Source organism: Pygocentrus nattereri, chromosome 28 (genome assembly GCF_015220715.1).
Source record: "Pygocentrus nattereri isolate fPygNat1 chromosome 28, fPygNat1.pri, whole genome shotgun sequence".
NCBI lineage: Eukaryota > Metazoa > Chordata > Actinopteri > Characiformes > Serrasalmidae > Pygocentrus > Pygocentrus nattereri.
Window position 1 is genome coordinate 21,320,029 of NC_051238.1, and position 17,950 is coordinate 21,337,978.

The following is a 17,950-nucleotide window of genomic DNA, read 5'->3' on the forward strand; positions in this document are numbered from 1 at the left end:
CTCATATTGCACTGTCGCTTTGTTTATTTCCTGCATCATATCTCATATTGCACTGCCGCTTTGTTTATTTCCTGCATCATATCTCATATTACACTGTCGCTTTGTTTATTTCCTGCATCATATCTCATATTGCACTGTGGCTTTGTTTATTTCCTGCATCATATCTCATATTGCACTGTCGCTTTGTTTATTTCCTGCATCATATCTCATATTGCACTGTGGCTTTGTTTATTTCCTGCATCATATCTCATATTGCACTGTCGCTTTGTTTATTTCCTGCATCATATCTCATATTGCACTGCCGCTTTGTTTATTTCCTGCATCATATCTCATATTGCACTGTCGCTTTGTTTATTTCCTGCATCATATCTCATATTGCACTGTCGCTTTGTTTATTTCCTGCATCATATCTCATATTGCACTGTGGCTTTGTTTATTTCCTGCATCATATCTCATATTACACTGTTGCTTTGTTTATTTCCTGCATCATATCTCATATTGCACTGTCGCTTTGTTTATTTCCTGCATCATATCTCATATTACACTGTCGCTTTGTTTATTTCCTGCATCATATCTCATATTGCACTGTCGCTTTGTTTATTTCCTGCATCATATCTCATATTGCACTGCCGCTTTGTTTATTTCCTGCATCATATCTCATATTGCACTGTCGCTTTGTTTATTTCCTGCATCATATCTCATATTGCACTGCCGCTTTGTTTATTTCCTGCATCATATCTCATATTGCACTGTCGCTTTGTTTATTTCCTGCATCATATCTCATATTGCACTGTCGCTTTGTTTATTTCCTGCATCATATCTCATATTGCACTGTCGCTTTGTTTATTTCCTGCATCATATCTCATATTGCACTGTCGCTTTGTTTATTTCCTGCATCATATCTCATATTACACTGTCGCTTTGTTTATTTCCTGCATCATATCTCATATTGCACTGTCGCTTTGTTTATTTCCTGCATCATATCTCATATTGCACTGTCGCTTTGTTTATTTCCTGCATCATATCTCATATTGCACTGTCGCTTTGTTTATTTCCTGCATCATATCTCATATTGCACTGTCGCTTTGTTTATTTCCTGCATCATATCTCATATTACACTGTCGCTTTGTTTATTTCCTGCATCATATCTCATATTGCACTGTCGCTTTGTTTATTTCCTGCATCATATCTCATATTGCACTGCCGCTTTGTTTATTTCCTGCATCATATCTCATATTGCACTGTCGCTTTGTTTATTTCCTGCATCATATCTCATATTGCACTGTCGCTTTGTTTATTTCATGCATCATATCTCATATTACACTGTCGCTTTGTTTATTTCCTGCATCATATCTCATATTGCACTGTCGCTTTGTTTATTTCGTGCATCATATCTCATATTGCACTGTCGCTTTGTTTATTTCCTGCATCATATCTCATATTACACTGTCGCTTTGTTTATTTCGTGCATCATATCTCATATTGCACTGTCGCTTTGTTTATTTCATGCATCATATCTCATATTACACTGTCGCTTTGTTTATTTCCTGCATCATATCTCATATTACACTGTCGCTTTGTTTATTTCCTGCATCATATCTCATATTACACTGTCGCTTTGTTTATTTCGTGCATCATATCTCATATTGCACTGTCGCTTTGTTTATTTCGTGCATCGTATCTCATATTGCACTGTCGCTTTGTTTATTTCCTGCATCATATCTCATATTGCACTGTCGCTTTGTTTATTTCCTGCATCATATCTCATATTGCACTGTCGCTTTGTTTATTTCCTGCATCATATCTCATATTGCACTGTCGCTTTGTTTATTTCCTGCATCATATCTCATATTACACTGCCGCTTTGTTTATTTCCTGCATCATATCTCATATTGCACTGTCGCTTTGTTTATTTCCTGCATCATATCTCATATTGCACTGTCGCTTTGTTTATTTCCTGCATCATATCTCATATTGCACTGTCGCTTTGTTTATTTCCTGCATCATATCTCATATTGCACTGTCGCTTTGTTTATTTCCTGCATCATATCTCATATTACACTGCCGCTTTGTTTATTTCCTGCATCATATCTCATATTGCACTGTCGCTTTGTTTATTTCCTGCATCATATCTCATATTGCACTGTTGCTTTGTTTATTTCCTGCATCATATCTCATATTACACTGTCGCTTTGTTTATTTCCTGCATCATATCTCATATTACACTGTCGCTTTGTTTATTTCCTGCATCATATCTCATATTACACTGTCGCTTTGTTTATTTCATGCATCATATCTCATATTGCACTGTCGCTTTGTTTATTTCCTGCATCATATCTCATATTGCACTGTCGCTTTGTTTATTTCCTGCATCATATCTCATATTACACTGTCGCTTTGTTTATTTCCTGCATCATATCTCATATTGCACTGTCGCTTTGTTTATTTCGTGCATCATATCTCATATTGCACTGTCGCTTTGTTTATTTCCTGCATCATATCTCATATTGCACTGCCGCTTTGTTTATTTCGTGCATCATATCTCATATTGCACTGTCGCTTTGTTTATTTCGTGCATCATATCTCATATTACACTGCCGCTTTGTTTATTTCGTGCATCATATCTCATATTGCACTGTCGCTTTGTTTATTTCCTGCATCATATCTCATATTGCACTGCCGCTTTGTTTATTTCGTGCATCATATCTCATATTGCACTGTCGCTTTGTTTATTTCCTGCATCATATCTCATATTGCACTGTCGCTTTGTTTATTTCCTGCATCATATCTCATATTGCACTGTCGCTTTGTTTATTTCATGCATCATATCTCATATTGCACTGCCGCTTTGTTTATTTCATGCATCATATCTCATATTGCACTGTCGCTTTGTTTATTTCGTGCATCATATCTCATATTGCACTGTCGCTTTGTTTATTTCCTGCATCATATCTCATATTGCACTGTCGCTTTGTTTATTTCATGCATCATATCTCATATTACACTGTCGCTTTGTTTATTTCCTGCATCATATCTCATATTGCACTGTCGCTTTGTTTATTTCGTGCATCATATCTCATATTACACTGCCGCTTTGTTTATTTCCTGCATCATATCTCATATTGCACTGCCGCTTTGTTTATTTCCTGCATCATATCTCATATTACACTGTCGCTTTGTTTATTTCCTGCATCATATCTCATATTGCACTGTCGCTTTGTTTATTTCCTGCATCATATCTCATATTGCACTGTGGCTTTGTTTATTTCGTGCATCATATCTCATATTGCACTGCCGCTTTGTTTATTTCCTGCATCATATCTCATATTACACTGTCGCTTTGTTTATTTCCTGCATCATATCTCATATTGCACTGTCGCTTTGTTTATTTCCTGCATCATATCTCATATTGCACTGTCGCTTTGTTTATTTCCTGCATCATATCTCATATTACACTGTCGCTTTGTTTATTTCCTGCATCATATCTCATATTGCACTGTCGCTTTGTTTATTTCCTGCATCATATCTCATATTGCACTGTCGCTTTGTTTATTTCCTGCATCATATCTCATATTGCACTGTCGCTTTGTTTATTTCATGCATCATATCTCATATTGCACTGTCGCTTTGTTTATTTCCTGCATCATATCTCATATTACACTGTCGCTTTGTTTATTTCCTGCATCATATCTCATATTACACTGTCGCTTTGTTTATTTCCTGCATCATATCTCATATTGCACTGTCGCTTTGTTTATTTCCTGCATCATATCTCATATTACACTGTCGCTTTGTTTATTTCCTGCATCATATCTCATATTGCACTGTCGCTTTGTTTATTTCCTGCATCATATCTCATATTGCACTGTCGCTTTGTTTATTTCCTGCATCATATCTCATATTGCACTGTCGCTTTGTTTATTTCCTGCATCATATCTCATATTGCACTGTCGCTTTGTTTATTTCCTGCATCATATCTCATATTACACTGCTGCTTTGTTTATTTCCTGCATCATATCTCATATTGCACTGTCGCTTTGTTTATTTCCTGCATCATATCTCATATTGCACTGCCGCTTTGTTTATTTCCTGCATCATATCTCATATTACACTGTCGCTTTGTTTATTTCCTGCATCATATCTCATATTGCACTGTGGCTTTGTTTATTTCCTGCATCATATCTCATATTGCACTGTCGCTTTGTTTATTTCCTGCATCATATCTCATATTGCACTGTCGCTTTGTTTATTTCCTGCATCATATCTCATATTGCACTGTGGCTTTGTTTATTTCCTGCATCATATCTCATATTACACTGTCGCTTTGTTTATTTCCTGCATCATATCTCATATTGCACTGCCGCTTTGTTTATTTCCTGCATCATATCTCATATTGCACTGTCGCTTTGTTTATTTCCTGCATCATATCTCATATTGCACTGTCGCTTTGTTTATTTCCTGCATCATATCTCATATTGCACTGTCGCTTTGTTTATTTCCTGCATCATATCTCATATTGCACTGCCGCTTTGTTTATTTCCTGCATCATATCTCATATTACACTGTCGCTTTGTTTATTTCCTGCATCATATCTCATATTGCACTGTGGCTTTGTTTATTTCCTGCATCATATCTCATATTGCACTGTCGCTTTGTTTATTTCCTGCATCATATCTCATATTGCACTGTGGCTTTGTTTATTTCCTGCATCATATCTCATATTGCACTGCCGCTTTGTTTATTTCCTGCATCATATCTCATATTGCACTGTCGCTTTGTTTATTTCCTGCATCATATCTCATATTGCACTGCCGCTTTGTTTATTTCCTGCATCATATCTCATATTGCACTGTCGCTTTGTTTATTTCCTGCATCATATCTCATATTACACTGTCGCTTTGTTTATTTCCTGCATCATATCTCATATTACACTGTCGCTTTGTTTATTTCATGCATCATATCTCATATTGCACTGTCGCTTTGTTTATTTCCTGCATCATATCTCATATTGCACTGTCGCTTTGTTTATTTCCTGCATCATATCTCATATTACACTGTCGCTTTGTTTATTTCCTGCATCATATCTCATATTGCACTGCCGCTTTGTTTATTTCCTGCATCATATCTCATATTGCACTGTCGCTTTGTTTATTTCCTGCATCATATCTCATATTGCACTGTCGCTTTGTTTATTTCCTGCATCATATCTCATATTGCACTGCCGCTTTGTTTATTTCGTGCATCATATCTCATATTACACTGTCGCTTTGTTTATTTCCTGCATCATATCTCATATTACACTGTCGCTTTGTTTATTTCCTGCATCATATCTCATATTGCACTGCCGCTTTGTTTATTTCGTGCATCATATCTCATATTGCACTGCCGCTTTGTTTATTTCGTGCATCATATCTCATATTGCACTGCCGCTTTGTTTATTTCCTGCATCATATCTCACATTGCACTGTCGCTTTGTTTATTTCCTGCATCATATCTCATATTACACTGTCGCTTTGTTTATTTCCTGCATCATATCTCATATTGCACTGTCGCTTTGTTTATTTCCTGCATCATATCTCATATTGCACTGCCGCTTTGTTTATTTCCTGCATCATATCTCATATTACACTGTACACTGTTGCACTGCAAATTACTCTTATGGTTCATTGTTTTAGTGTAACGAGAAACGAGAAACAGCAAATCTTTGCTGGCAGATGCTGAATTTACTAAGAAGTTCTGCTGCAGTTCTATAAATTAGTCAGTGGTTAAATTGCTTTTGACCTGATATGTTTGTGCTTCTACCCAAGTTATTTGGTATTTGGTTTACTGGATTTAGGCCTTTTTACCTACCCGTGCAAAAAATCCCACATTGATGAGTAATTGTGGTGCACAGCTACAAAAATATCTGAACTTTGCATGTGAAAGCTCACACTGTTAGGATAGATCAGGTGTATTTTTGTGTGTATGTTATTGAGCTAAACAACATGGTGGTAAATCCAGTGTTGTTGCTTACCAACTGCCTAGATTTGAGCAGCTTAAACGACTTAGTCCAACTTGGTAGCTTAGTATTTTACACTGAAAACTCAATACTATGTAGAGACTCTAAACAATCTTTGCTATGATTTCTCATTAGGATGAATGGGATTTTTTCCTATGGTCTAGTAAACTTGTCTAAGCTATCAGCAGTAGCTAGAAAAGAATGCGTTTCTTACAACCATTACAAAAAGAAGCGTGGACCAGGTCATCCTTCTGTTACAGTTTATACAGGGACGTTAGGATAATTCAGGATACACTCCCGCCGTCACCCTGCTTGACTTTAGTAGGGACTCTCACATGCAAAGTGTTGGCTTGGCTGCTTGGTTTGTGCAGTGATGCTAAATGAATGTGTCCCAAATGGAATGTTCTAGTTCAGTTTTGATGAGTTTGCATGAGGTGACGCTGTCTGAGAAAGTGGTCGAGGCTTTCTCGGTGCCACTGCCATGAAATTTATTCATAGCATAGAGAATAGTTGTTTCCCACCTGCCTGTGACTTCAGCTGAATAACTAATAATCCATATGGGATTTTTTCTGCCAAATATAATCAATTATTCACTTGAATAAATGCATAAAATATTCAGCTGGTCTTATCTCAAGTTTAAGGAAAATTGAAGGTGCCAATTGTTGGGCATGCTAAATTTTAAACTCACAAAACCTCCAAAATGCACTACAGCTCAAAAGTACTCCAATCTTGCCTCTCTTCTAGTTGGCTAGCGCTCAGCTCCAGAAAAATCCACTACACTCTTCAAAATGAAGGCTTCTAAATGCTTCTTGGCTTGGGCGTACAGCTGTAAGAAAATCCTTCGTGAAGGTGCTTCAAATTTGAAAAAGCTCTCACATCTCATCTACAAAACATGGTTCTCTGAAAACCCTCAATTGAAAGGTTCTTTGGGGAACCAAAAAGAAGTTCTTGTACAGCAAGTGTATCAAATGAGTTCCTTCTGGATCAGAGCTCTGCAGAGATTTGTGTTTTCCCTCTTCTAACACCCTATCACTGAAGCTCCCTGACTGGCTAAAAATCACTGAAGCTCACTTTACATTGAGTCTTCCCTCTCTTGTCCTTGGCTTGCCCTGGTTTCCTCACACTCATGGTTCCTCTCAGCTTCAGGAAAGTCTGTTACACTCTTAAAAACAATAGCTCCTAAATGCCGGGTTCTTTAAGGTCTAAAAAGGTTTCTCACACCAACATGTCATTTGCAGAAATCATCAGCTGAAAGGTTCCTTTCAACCCAAATCCAATCCAAACCTACTGGCTCTTCTATAGACCAAAACAGAATGTTTGTAAAAACGAAGGGCGGATACACTTCCTGGTGGATAACTCGCATACAGTCAGTTTGTAAGCAGCTACTTTACCAGTACGTACTAAACAAAATAATTGAATAATGGAATAATGGAATAATAATTGAATAATGGAATAATGGAATAATAATTGAATAATGGAATAAAAAAATCTTGTTGCGTTTTAGGCTGTAATATCTAATGTACCGAGCACATCATGTATTTTATTTAAGTTTTTCCCATTTTTCAGCTTTCAAAAACAGGCAAGGCTGCTATAAGTCATATTAATCCCTGTCGGGGTTACAGCTGAAGTGAGTCACAATTTTTTTGGGAATCTTTTGCTTCTTCTCGTAACGAGTAAAGTCACCAAGCACGACTACACTAACAATAATTCAGTGTAGTAATAGTAGAGTGAGACCTAGAAAAGTATGTGGATGTGTCAACTTGTTTGAGTGCATGTGCAGAACTGTTGCTCCACATCAGGCAATAAGTTAAGGTAACTAGAATGCAAGGTAGCTAATACCCAGCTGGCAAGAGGGTAGCAGGACACTGGTGGCCTGATGGCAAAGCTGGTGTTTTCAGGATGGACCTGGTGGACCTTAGATGAATTGCCACAAAATTCTTTATCTTTCGTAAATCTGTTCAGTAAATAATTTTAATAATAACATCATCAAGTGAAGCCGATTTTACAGCTGTAACCAATCTAGCACAGTTTCAACATGATTGTTATGTATTAGCCCTAGTCATTACATTTTTTCTCTCTCATTAGTTATATTTGAGTTCATTTATCACACCGGCAGCATCGACCTGAGCTTAACAACAACACTTCAGTCTGTTAATGATCAGCCTGACCACCCGGCACACTACACCCTGGGCTCCACCAGCTCAGAGGACTGTATGCTGTGTACCTCATCTCTGACTAGCCTTATTTCTACTATATTTATACTGTAACTGTTTATTTAAGATGTTACCTGAACATTATGCTGCTACTCTGTACCTGCACTGTACACTTTATACATAGATCTCCGTTTACACCACTAGTACTTCTGCATTTACTGTACTGTTTATTTCTGTCTATATACCTGATACACTTGAATATCTGACTAGGCATTTTGTCTGTCTTTTACTGTCTTTTGTCTTTGCACTGTTTGCTATTTATCTTTTATTACTGCCCTGGAAAAGTAGCCTGATAGTGTTTCCTTATACTGTACTACCCTGTATTGTATAATGACGATAAAGTTGAATTGAATTGAATTTTCCAAAATAGAAGTTTTTTAAAGTGCATTTAAAATCTGTTTGAGGAGACTAGTTCAGACTAGTTAGACTAATATGCAGGACAATAATCTCGCTGGTGTGGGGGTGGACCAGCATTCAGTCAGCTGAGCGCAGAACTTATCAAGCTAGCAGACTGATATATGCTTGCTATCTACCCAAATCATGTGCTTTAGAGCGGCAAAAAATTACAAAAATATATATATAATTGTCAATCAAAGTTAAATTATAATGGTTCCAGCTATCTCTTGAGCAGTTTTTGCTTTTGAATATGATGGGGTGCTTCTTCATTAAATACTGCAGTGCATGTTTTTTTACTACATACACTCACTGGCCACTTTATTAGGTACACCTTGCTAGTAAAAGGTTGGACCCCCTTTTGCCTACAGAACTGCCTTCATTCTTCGTGACACACTTTCATCAAGGTGTTGGAAACGTTCCTCAGAGATTCTGGTTGGTTATTTGAGTTCCTGTTGCCTTTCTATCATCTGGAACCAGTCTGCCCATTCTCCTCTGACCTCTCACATCAACAAGGCATTTTCATCCACACAACTGACCGCTCACTGGATATTTCCTCTTTTTCTGACCGTTCTCTGTAAACTGTAATAGGTGTACCTAATAAAGTGGCCGGTGAACACACAACAGCACAAAGGTATCGACCTGGGAAGATTGGTTTAAAAATAGTGGCCTGTTTTGACATCAACAGCTTTAGTACAAGTACAATCTTACTGATATTATCAACAACTATACAGGACATAGGAACGTCTATGCAGTCATTTAGAGGAACACACCATGGACAGTTCTACACCTTATGTAGGTGGGATTTTTTTAGCCCCTCTGTTTTTTAGCCCATCTCAGCCCCCTGAAAATCTCATTCTTTCCCAAATCCATTCTTTTCCAAACAAACAAAAATCCTCACGTTTTGTGATATTTTCCTTTTGGTTGCTACTGCAGTGCTGCGGTAAAGAACCATCAAACAAAACAAACAAGTTCTTCCCTTCATTCTGAGATTCTGGGGTTTGAGACATACTGAACATTCAGGTGCAAGGCTTTCCATAACCGGCTAACGACTAATGCAGTGGTGTTGTGGTTATTAGTTACGCAGAAAGTTCTGATATTGTTAAGGACTTGAAGCTTATGCAGCCATTTAGGCGTCAAGACAAGGCTTTTTCAAACTCAAGCTGCGTCATGTGTCATGTTTAAAAATAAGTAGGACCTTCTTTTGGGGCGAATTAACATATTTGGTTGATAAACACAAGACAGTGATTTAAGACAGATGATCTCATAAAGATGAAAAACCACCCTCAAACTCCCAGCACTGATCAGGATCTCGGAGCACTATAGCACTCCACTCATTCTGGGGTTACTAAAAGACATTAAACCAAGAACAAAACCACAGGTGGTTTAAGATGACATGTGGCTTAAAAGTTGAATAAAAAATCTCTTTGGGGCCTGAGCCCCCCTAATAGTGCAATCCAAGAATCCCCTGGTATACACTATCTGAGTATATTGATATTTCATCACAAGATCACTGAAAAGGTTCTGTTTATCTAATACCTCACTGGCATTATTCACTCAGAAGTCATTTCATTGCTGTTGTGACGTAATGCTGATTTGTCCTAGCGTGTGCGACAACCTGGGTTCCTTCTGGGCCACAGCTCTGCAGAGATGAGTGTTTTCCCTCTTCTAATGCTTTAAATTAAGTTCATGAAGGACATGCTAATTAGTTGAAGAGTTGAAATGAGGTGCGTTTATGAGGCAGAACTCTGCACTCTGCAGTGTTGTGGCCCCCTAGGACTCCGTGTTCTATATCGTCGGTCCAAAGAACATCTTTTGGCACCTTTATTTTTAAGAAATGCCCCCAGTGTCGACCCCATCGATATCTCACTCACTCTGCTGAGCTGCTCCAGCAGACGGTGGTTCTGTTCCGACAGCTCGGTGATGGCGCGGGTCTTGTCCCGGTCGGCCTCGCGCAGCTGCATTTGGTGCCTCTCCAGCTCGCCCTGCAGCTGCTGTACATCTGTCTCCAGCTCCGCTACGCGGCCCTCCCACTCACCCTCGCGGCTCTCCAATCGCCGCCGTAGCTCGTGCTTCTCCTGCTCCAGGTGCTGAGATGGGGGAGAGGGGGAGATACAGAGGCATTAAATGAACAGTTCCACCAAAGATATACAAAGTATCTTGTTTACCCCAAATGTAGTCAATCCGCTAAGACGTGTCTGGGGTTTGAGGTTTGACTCTTCAGTTTTGCTCTGGAGCTGCAGGGCTAATGAAAACTAATCACCCACTAATTAATACAAATGACTCGGACCACTGGTTTTATCTACACTTCAACAAAAAGGGTTCTCTATAGTAACAAAAATCATCATGGGTGCCCATCAAAGAGCAGAACCGTTTATCAATGCGAAGAACCACTTATACCTTCAAATGGTTATTTGAGTGGTGTACTTGGAGGTGCAAGGGGGTACGTGCGCTGTCTAATGTTTAACGGATGAAGAATCATTACTCCCAAGAATTTGCTATCAACACACCTGGGCTTTGGTCTTTAACAGCGTGTTTTGATTGCTTTTGGTTGTTAAATTTGACCAAAAATATATGCACTCACAAGCCACTTTATTAGGTACAACTGCTCAATTGATTGTTAACACAAACAGCTAATCAGCCAATCACATGGCTGCAACTCAGTGCATTTAGGCATGTAGAGGTGGTCAAGACAACTTGCTGAAGTGCAGACCGAGCATCAGAATGGGGAAGAACGGGGATTTAAGGGACTTTGAACGTGGTGTGGTTGTTGGTGCCAGACGGGCTGGTCTGAGTATTTCAGAAACTGCTGATCTACTGGGATTTTCACACACAACCATCTCTAGGGTTTACAGAGAACGGTCCGAAAAAGAGGAAATATCCAGTGAGCGGTCAGTTGTGTGGATGAAAATGCTTTGTTGATGTGAGAGGTCAGAGGAGAATGGGCAGACTGGTTCCAGAGGATAGAAAGGCAACAGGAACTCAAATAATCTCTGAGGAATGTTTCCAACACCTTGTTGAAAATGTGCCATGAAGAATTAAGGCAGTTCTGAAGGCAAAAGGGGGTCCAACCTTTTCCTAGCATCCTAGTATCTAATAAAGTGGCTGGTGAGTGTATTTTAAAATAACTACAGCTTGAACAGAGAGAATCGTTGCTTTAAATCCATATTTCCATCACATTTTCACTTCCCTACACACAGACCTTTAGCTGTTCTACCCTGTTAGAAATAATAGTTCTGTGCAGGCACAAGGTACAAACAATGTAAATGTACCATCAAAGGTACAACAGTGGTTTTAAGGTCCAACTGTGCACCTTAAATAAGTTTTTCCAATTGAAAAGTATGTTTTTGTACATTTTCATAACCCAGTGTTTTAAAATAGAACAATAAAATGAGAAGTCTGGAGACGAGACAGGGTGTGTTGAGTCAATACAACTTAGAAAATTTCATTTCAAAGAATTATGGTACGTGTTCCCTGACTAAAGGTACTGAGATGTAACCTTGAGGGTACCACCTGAGTGACCAGAGGGGTGCAGCCCCGGTGACAGTTTTGTACTTTTTTTCTGAGAGTGCTCAGGGCTGTCAAAGATGTGAGGTAAACAAAGCAGGCTACAGGCTACTGTGATAATGTAAAATACCAGTGTGTCAGTCTTCCTCAGGCTGTAACTTTAGTTAAGCAAAGCAAAATCTATCACTTTGTCATAATGAAGGCAAATGCCTTTAGGTAAGAAATCATTCCAAGTTCTGTGAATAATGAAATATTAATGCAAATCATTCCGTTACACTCCTGAAGAACCAATCAGGGACACTATAAAGGCAGCTGTCTTTTGCAGTCCGCCCTTGTTTAATGGAAAGAGCTGAAAGCACTCTTGGGAATTAGTATGCTTACAGTAAGCACTGTTGCACAGATTAGGATGTGCAGGCAGAAGCTTATGCCAAAGAAGTGAGCAAGGCACAACCCAACCAGGTCAACTGCACTCTCAAAATAAAGGAGCCAAGAAGGCTTCGTTTGGACTCATAGAAGAGCTCATTCTGGTTCCCTGAAGAGCTTTTCAACCCTCCTGTTAATGCTCAACTGTAAGGAACAGCAATAGTGTTCCTGGGTCAAATTGTCCTGATGCATGTTTAACCATCCGAATACTTTTTTCTCCATAAATATTATCTTTAGCTCAATTAATATCAATTTAATTAATATTTGGTGTATTCAAGTTTTTTCCATTGTAGAGCATGGTTTACTCCTTCTCTTAATTCACTCGTTTTTCGTTAAAAAATATTTGTCAAACTGTGAAAATCTCAAAACATCTCTTCTATTCTGGGTTAAACTGACCCTTTCAATTCAAATCACACTAAATGAGCCATAAATCTAGCAGAAAAAAGTTTCATGCTTCAAAAATGATTTTTCCTCTATTAAACTTTGAAACAAGTCAGTTTGACCTGGAACAGCAGGGCTTTTTTAAAAATGTGGCATGCAAGAAATTTCTAACTTAAAAAAAGCATAATGGAGAGGTATTTGCTAGATATGTCCAAGCCAAGAACCTTTAAAGAACCTTTACTGGCCTCCAGAATGACGAGTGGTCCCAGAACACATTAGCTTTGTTGTGTCATTTCTATAAAGGCCAGCTGGCTCCATACGATTGAGAGAGAGTTCAACCTCAGATAGAAGCTCCACAGCTGTGTAAGTTCTGCGTCCATCTCTCCTGCTGACCCCCAGCTTAAGAGCAGAGCTCGGAGCAGATGTGGTGGGAGAGAGGAGAGGGTGTGACACCATGGAGCAGATCGGCAGCAGATGTGGGCACAGTTGCCCTTGGAACAGGACTGAGGATTAGGCTTTGTTCTACAGCACACCACGTGCTGCGTGAAGAGGGTTTGGATGACCAGATAGCTGCCAAAATAACTGCCATGCTTACTGTATCGTGGATAATTTGCCTTTGTTTGGCTGGTTGATTGGTCTGTAGCAGCTAAATTGGGCTTGCAGTACACAATCCCGATTCTCTTTCTTCAAAGCAGATCACATGCTGAACATGGCTTTGCATAAGAGAGTATTAATGTGAGGATCTGGTTTACATTTGAATGTACTTTTATGAAAGTCCTAATTGAAGTTCACAGATATGGAACTGAAAGCCTTGCACTGAAGCACTAAATTCAGGTCAGTGGAGTTGGGTGTATTCTCCTGTACTGCATTATTTTTTAATTATTTCTTAGGGTTTAATCAGTGACTGCTTTCTTATTTGGGGCATTGCATGGGAATTCCAACTACTTTTCAAAATTTCTGCAAAATTCATCAAGTGCGACAGAAACAAGGCCATTCACAATAGTTTTATATGTGGTATACTGTATATCGTACAGAAACTTGCTGACTTTGATTTCTTTACAGTGGTAGTGATAAAAAGCAGGAGTCATGATGACTACGACACAAATATAACTATTTTATTTACTATCCAAAACAGCCAGTGAACACAGGTTTTTATATGTGTAATGTTGGTTATGATTAATAGTGGTCAATCTGAAAAAATGTGTTTTCTTTGGGTGTTATTTTGCATTATGCAACTGAGGTTCTTTGGACTAATGCAATAGAAGAACCACGTCCCTAAAGAATCTTTACATGCTTCTTTAAACATTTTTTATGCATTTCTGAGTGTGAATAACACGGTTCAAGTTTAAAGAACCCCCACGCAATGTAAATATTCGATAACAATAAATGTTCTGTTTTTCCTGGAACCACGAATCTGTGCTATGCCCCCCTGAAGAACTTTTATTTTGACATGTCTATGAAGGCCCTGACTGTAGCATATAAATATGATAGCGAGTGCCGTACCAGTAAGAGAGGTCAGCGTAGGTGGCAGCACTCCTATACTTGAAGAGCGTCACTGTATGTTTACTAATGGGGTATGCTGAACATCTCACTGGATTTCATCAGCGAGTACTTTCTTGTTCATCAGAGAACACAGTTTTAAAAATAACGGTGCTGAACAAGGTTCTCTGGAACAATCCCAAAGAAGAACCACTTTTAGCTCCAAAAATAACTCCAACGGGTGGTTGTGTAGACCTGTAGTTCTGAAACTCATCCTCAGGGCTGCCTGGATAGTCCACATTTTTTGTGTGTTGTGAAATGTGATACAGCAAATATGGGGGGCCCCTGAGACCTGCTTTGAGAACCACGGCTGGTTTCAAGAACCATGTTCAGTAACATAGCTTTTCCAAGAAGCGTGCAGCTCAGTGAAGAACCGTTTAGGATTCTTTATTTTTATGACTGAATGAAGGCCATGGTTGTAGAATGTAAATATGAAAGTGACTGCTGTACTCCAGACCACTAAAAGAGCTGAGTGTAGGTGTATGTTTACTAATAGAGATGATATCTCATTGGGTTTAATCGGTGAGTATTTTCTTGTTAATCAAAGAATGCAGTTCCCTAGAACAATGCCATAGAATAACTGCTAACCTAAATTATATTATAACATATGGTTCTTTAATGCAGTGGTTCTTAGAGAAGGGACCTCATTGGGTTTATTTGGTGAGTGCTTTCTTGTTAATCAAAGAACATAGTGGATAATATACGTACAAAAGGCTTTAGAAGCACTGATAAACATTCAGTGCAGCTTGGCCTACCCATTAGAGCTGAATGGGACACACACATTAAAGTGGAACTTCACCATTTTTCCAAAATTTCGGGATAATTCAATGGTTAACAGGTCAACGGATCTATTCAGAGTGGTTTGGGGTGAAATTATTCGTTCTAGAGAAGCTCACGGAGTTAGAATTGCTCACAGTGGTGGTGATAGGAACCAGACGTCTGAGGAATGTATGACCTGAACTGCTTATGAATGCATTGCCAGATGTCTGGGACATTGTTTCACAGTATATTTGTGATAAAGTTTTGATCCAAAATGTCTTATAATCAATGTACACTCACCGGCCACTTTATTAGGTACACCTTGCTAGTAAAAGGTTGGACCCCCTTTTGCCTTCAGAACTGCCTTAATTCTTCGTGGCACACTTTCATCAAGGTGCTGGAAACGTTCCTCAGAGATTCTGGTTGGTTATTTGAGCTCCTGTTGCCTTTCTATCGTCTGGAACCAGTCTGCCCATTCTCCTCTGACCTCTCACATCAACAAGGCATTTTCGTCCACACAACTGACCGCTCACTGGATATTTCCTCTTATCAAACCCAACAATGCTGTGTGGTACAGCTTACCATCAACCTCACAGTAATTTGCTGTATTATTACAGTATATTACAACGATAATATTTCACTATAAAATTATTAATATGTTTTTTCATTGTTCAAAATCTGTTATATTGTCAGATTTTAGCAACAATCAACAATATATAGAGAAATTTGGACTGTATAAACAGTAAATGAACAGTATAAGCTTTCATCTTTGAGAGGTGAAACTGCCACCGCCATGCTCTGGGTCTGAAAGGATGTGTTGCTGTCAAGAAGCCATATATCCTAAAACATTAAAGTCCCCAGAAAGGAATGGCAAGTGTAATAAAGGCAAACGGCAGAAACACATGCACATTATCTAAGCCACATATCTTCCTGAGTAGCTAGGGGTGCTGGAGCCTATTCCAGTGGTCATTGGATTGGACAGAAGACAGACACACAGACATATACATTCACTCTCTCTCACACACACACACACACTTGGATTGTGAGGAAATGGTGCTGAAAAATATCCTTACAGGTTTCTTTATAAAAAAAAGTGGCCAGGGAGTGTATGCACTGTAAACATCAGAACTCCTGGTTCCTATCACCACCACTGTAAAGACAGTAAACTTCCCTGCGAATGAATCGCTTCACATCGAAGCACTCTGAATGACTTTGCATCTCAGCCACTGGGTTACACAGAAATTTTGAAGAGGCGGCGGAGTTCCCCTTTTAAATCACGGCCTTGAGACAGGAGCGCAGCTGCATCACTCGTGTTTACCTCTAGCTTCTCGTTCAGGTCCTTGTTCATTTTCTCATATTGCTTGGTGAGGTCCTGGTTTCGTTCAAGTAGTGCTTTGCCGAGTTTAGCAGCCAGGACCAAGTCCCTCTCTTTTTGTCGGAAGAGCGCCAGCAGGTCGACGTCTTGCTCCAGCGGCGCCTCGGCGGCGGCCAGCTCCGCCGCGTCCTCCTCCTGCTCGCGCTCGCGTTCGCACGTGAGCATGGCCAGCTCCTCCTCGAGCACCGTGCCCAGGCCTCCCGCGGTCGCGCGCAGCAGCGAAGGAGCCTCGAGCCCTCCGGTTTCTGGAGGAGGGCCCTGCAGGCTGGAGTCCAGCGAGGGCTCCATGCGGTCGCTGTCCAGCTCCCGTGGTGCTGAAAGCGTGGAGGCGCTCGACGGCGCCGAGTGCAGGTCGAGGCAGAAGGCGGACATGGAAAAAGCGAGAGACGGACGCGAACGCGCTTCAAAGCCGCTGGCCTCGCGTTCGCAACGGCCCGGCGTGGCCTGATATGCCGTGGGACGAGGACAGCGCCATGGAAAGCGCGCCAGTATACCGCGGTGTGCCGTAAATCCTCAAACCTGCGCGCGGTTACATCCCCCGGCTGCGAGGTGGCGTCCTTCCTTTGAGGAAACGGCTGGAACCGCGTCTTCAAAGCACGCAGGCGATAAATCCCCTTGCTAATCCCGGGTCTCGCTGTAAGGAGGGTTAAAAAAACACCTTAGCGATGCTCGACGCGTCCTCCGCCCATGCGGACCCTCTCCAGCTGTCGTTGCGTCCACTCCACCGGCTCGCGCTCCTTCCTCCCCATAATGGTAGTCCCTCACACCCGGAGCTGTTCTGCGGACCCCCGGCCTCTCTCTCTCTCTCTCTCTCTCTCTCTCACACACACACACGCACACACACACACACATATACAGCAAACGCAGCCTTCTGTCCGTGCGCCAGCCCCTCCTCCCCGCGCACGTGACGTCAGCCCAACAACCTGTTAGCCGCAGCCGCTCATTGGTCCGAAGCGATAACGCCATATGTTAGTGCTGCACTACGTCTCTGACACAGATCTGCTCCTATTGATGGGAAGGTGGGATAATTCACTGATCATCAACCTGCGCGTTCTAGATAGTTACACATAATGGAAGTACTGTGATGAATCTGAACACGCAGCGCTCGACTCCAGTGTACCTTTTATCCAAACGCCAGTCAGAGGTTTGGACACACTTTGGACTCCAGGTATCCTTACTTTCGGAGGTGAACAGTGAAAGGCACCAAAACTAGGAGATGCTGAATCATGTAGTGAGAAAAATAGTGTTAAACGTACCAGAACTTTAAAGCAGCCCCCCCCCCCTTTGCTTTGGTGTGGCTCTGGCCTTCTCTCAAGCAGCCACCTGGGACGCCTGTCCAACAGGCATGAAGAACTACTTGTA

The 17,950-nt window shown here is 40.5% G+C and overlaps 1 protein-coding gene across 3 annotated transcripts in view; it reads right to left on the reverse strand.

Annotated features, from left to right (window-relative positions):
- Nucleotides 1-17,591, reverse strand: part of bicdl1 (BICD family like cargo adaptor 1) — a 68,055-nt gene extending 50,464 nt beyond the window's left edge. Inside the window, exons 1-2 of one of the 3 annotated variants that reach the window (XR_001858078.2) lie at nucleotides 16,532-17,588; nucleotides 10,479-10,694 (exon numbers count right to left, since the gene is read on the reverse strand). Coding sequence is in view for 2 of the 3 variants with exons in the window: in XM_017702819.2 (XP_017558308.1) it covers nucleotides 10,479-10,694; nucleotides 16,532-16,960 (645 nt within the window). In the remaining variant the exon portion in view is untranslated. Of the gene's footprint in view, nucleotides 1-10,478; nucleotides 10,695-16,531 lie in introns of all 3 variants that reach the window. The other 2 variants (XM_017702819.2, XM_017702818.2) reach the window with 2 other exon arrangements.
- Nucleotides 17,592-17,950: the final 359 nt, after the last annotated feature.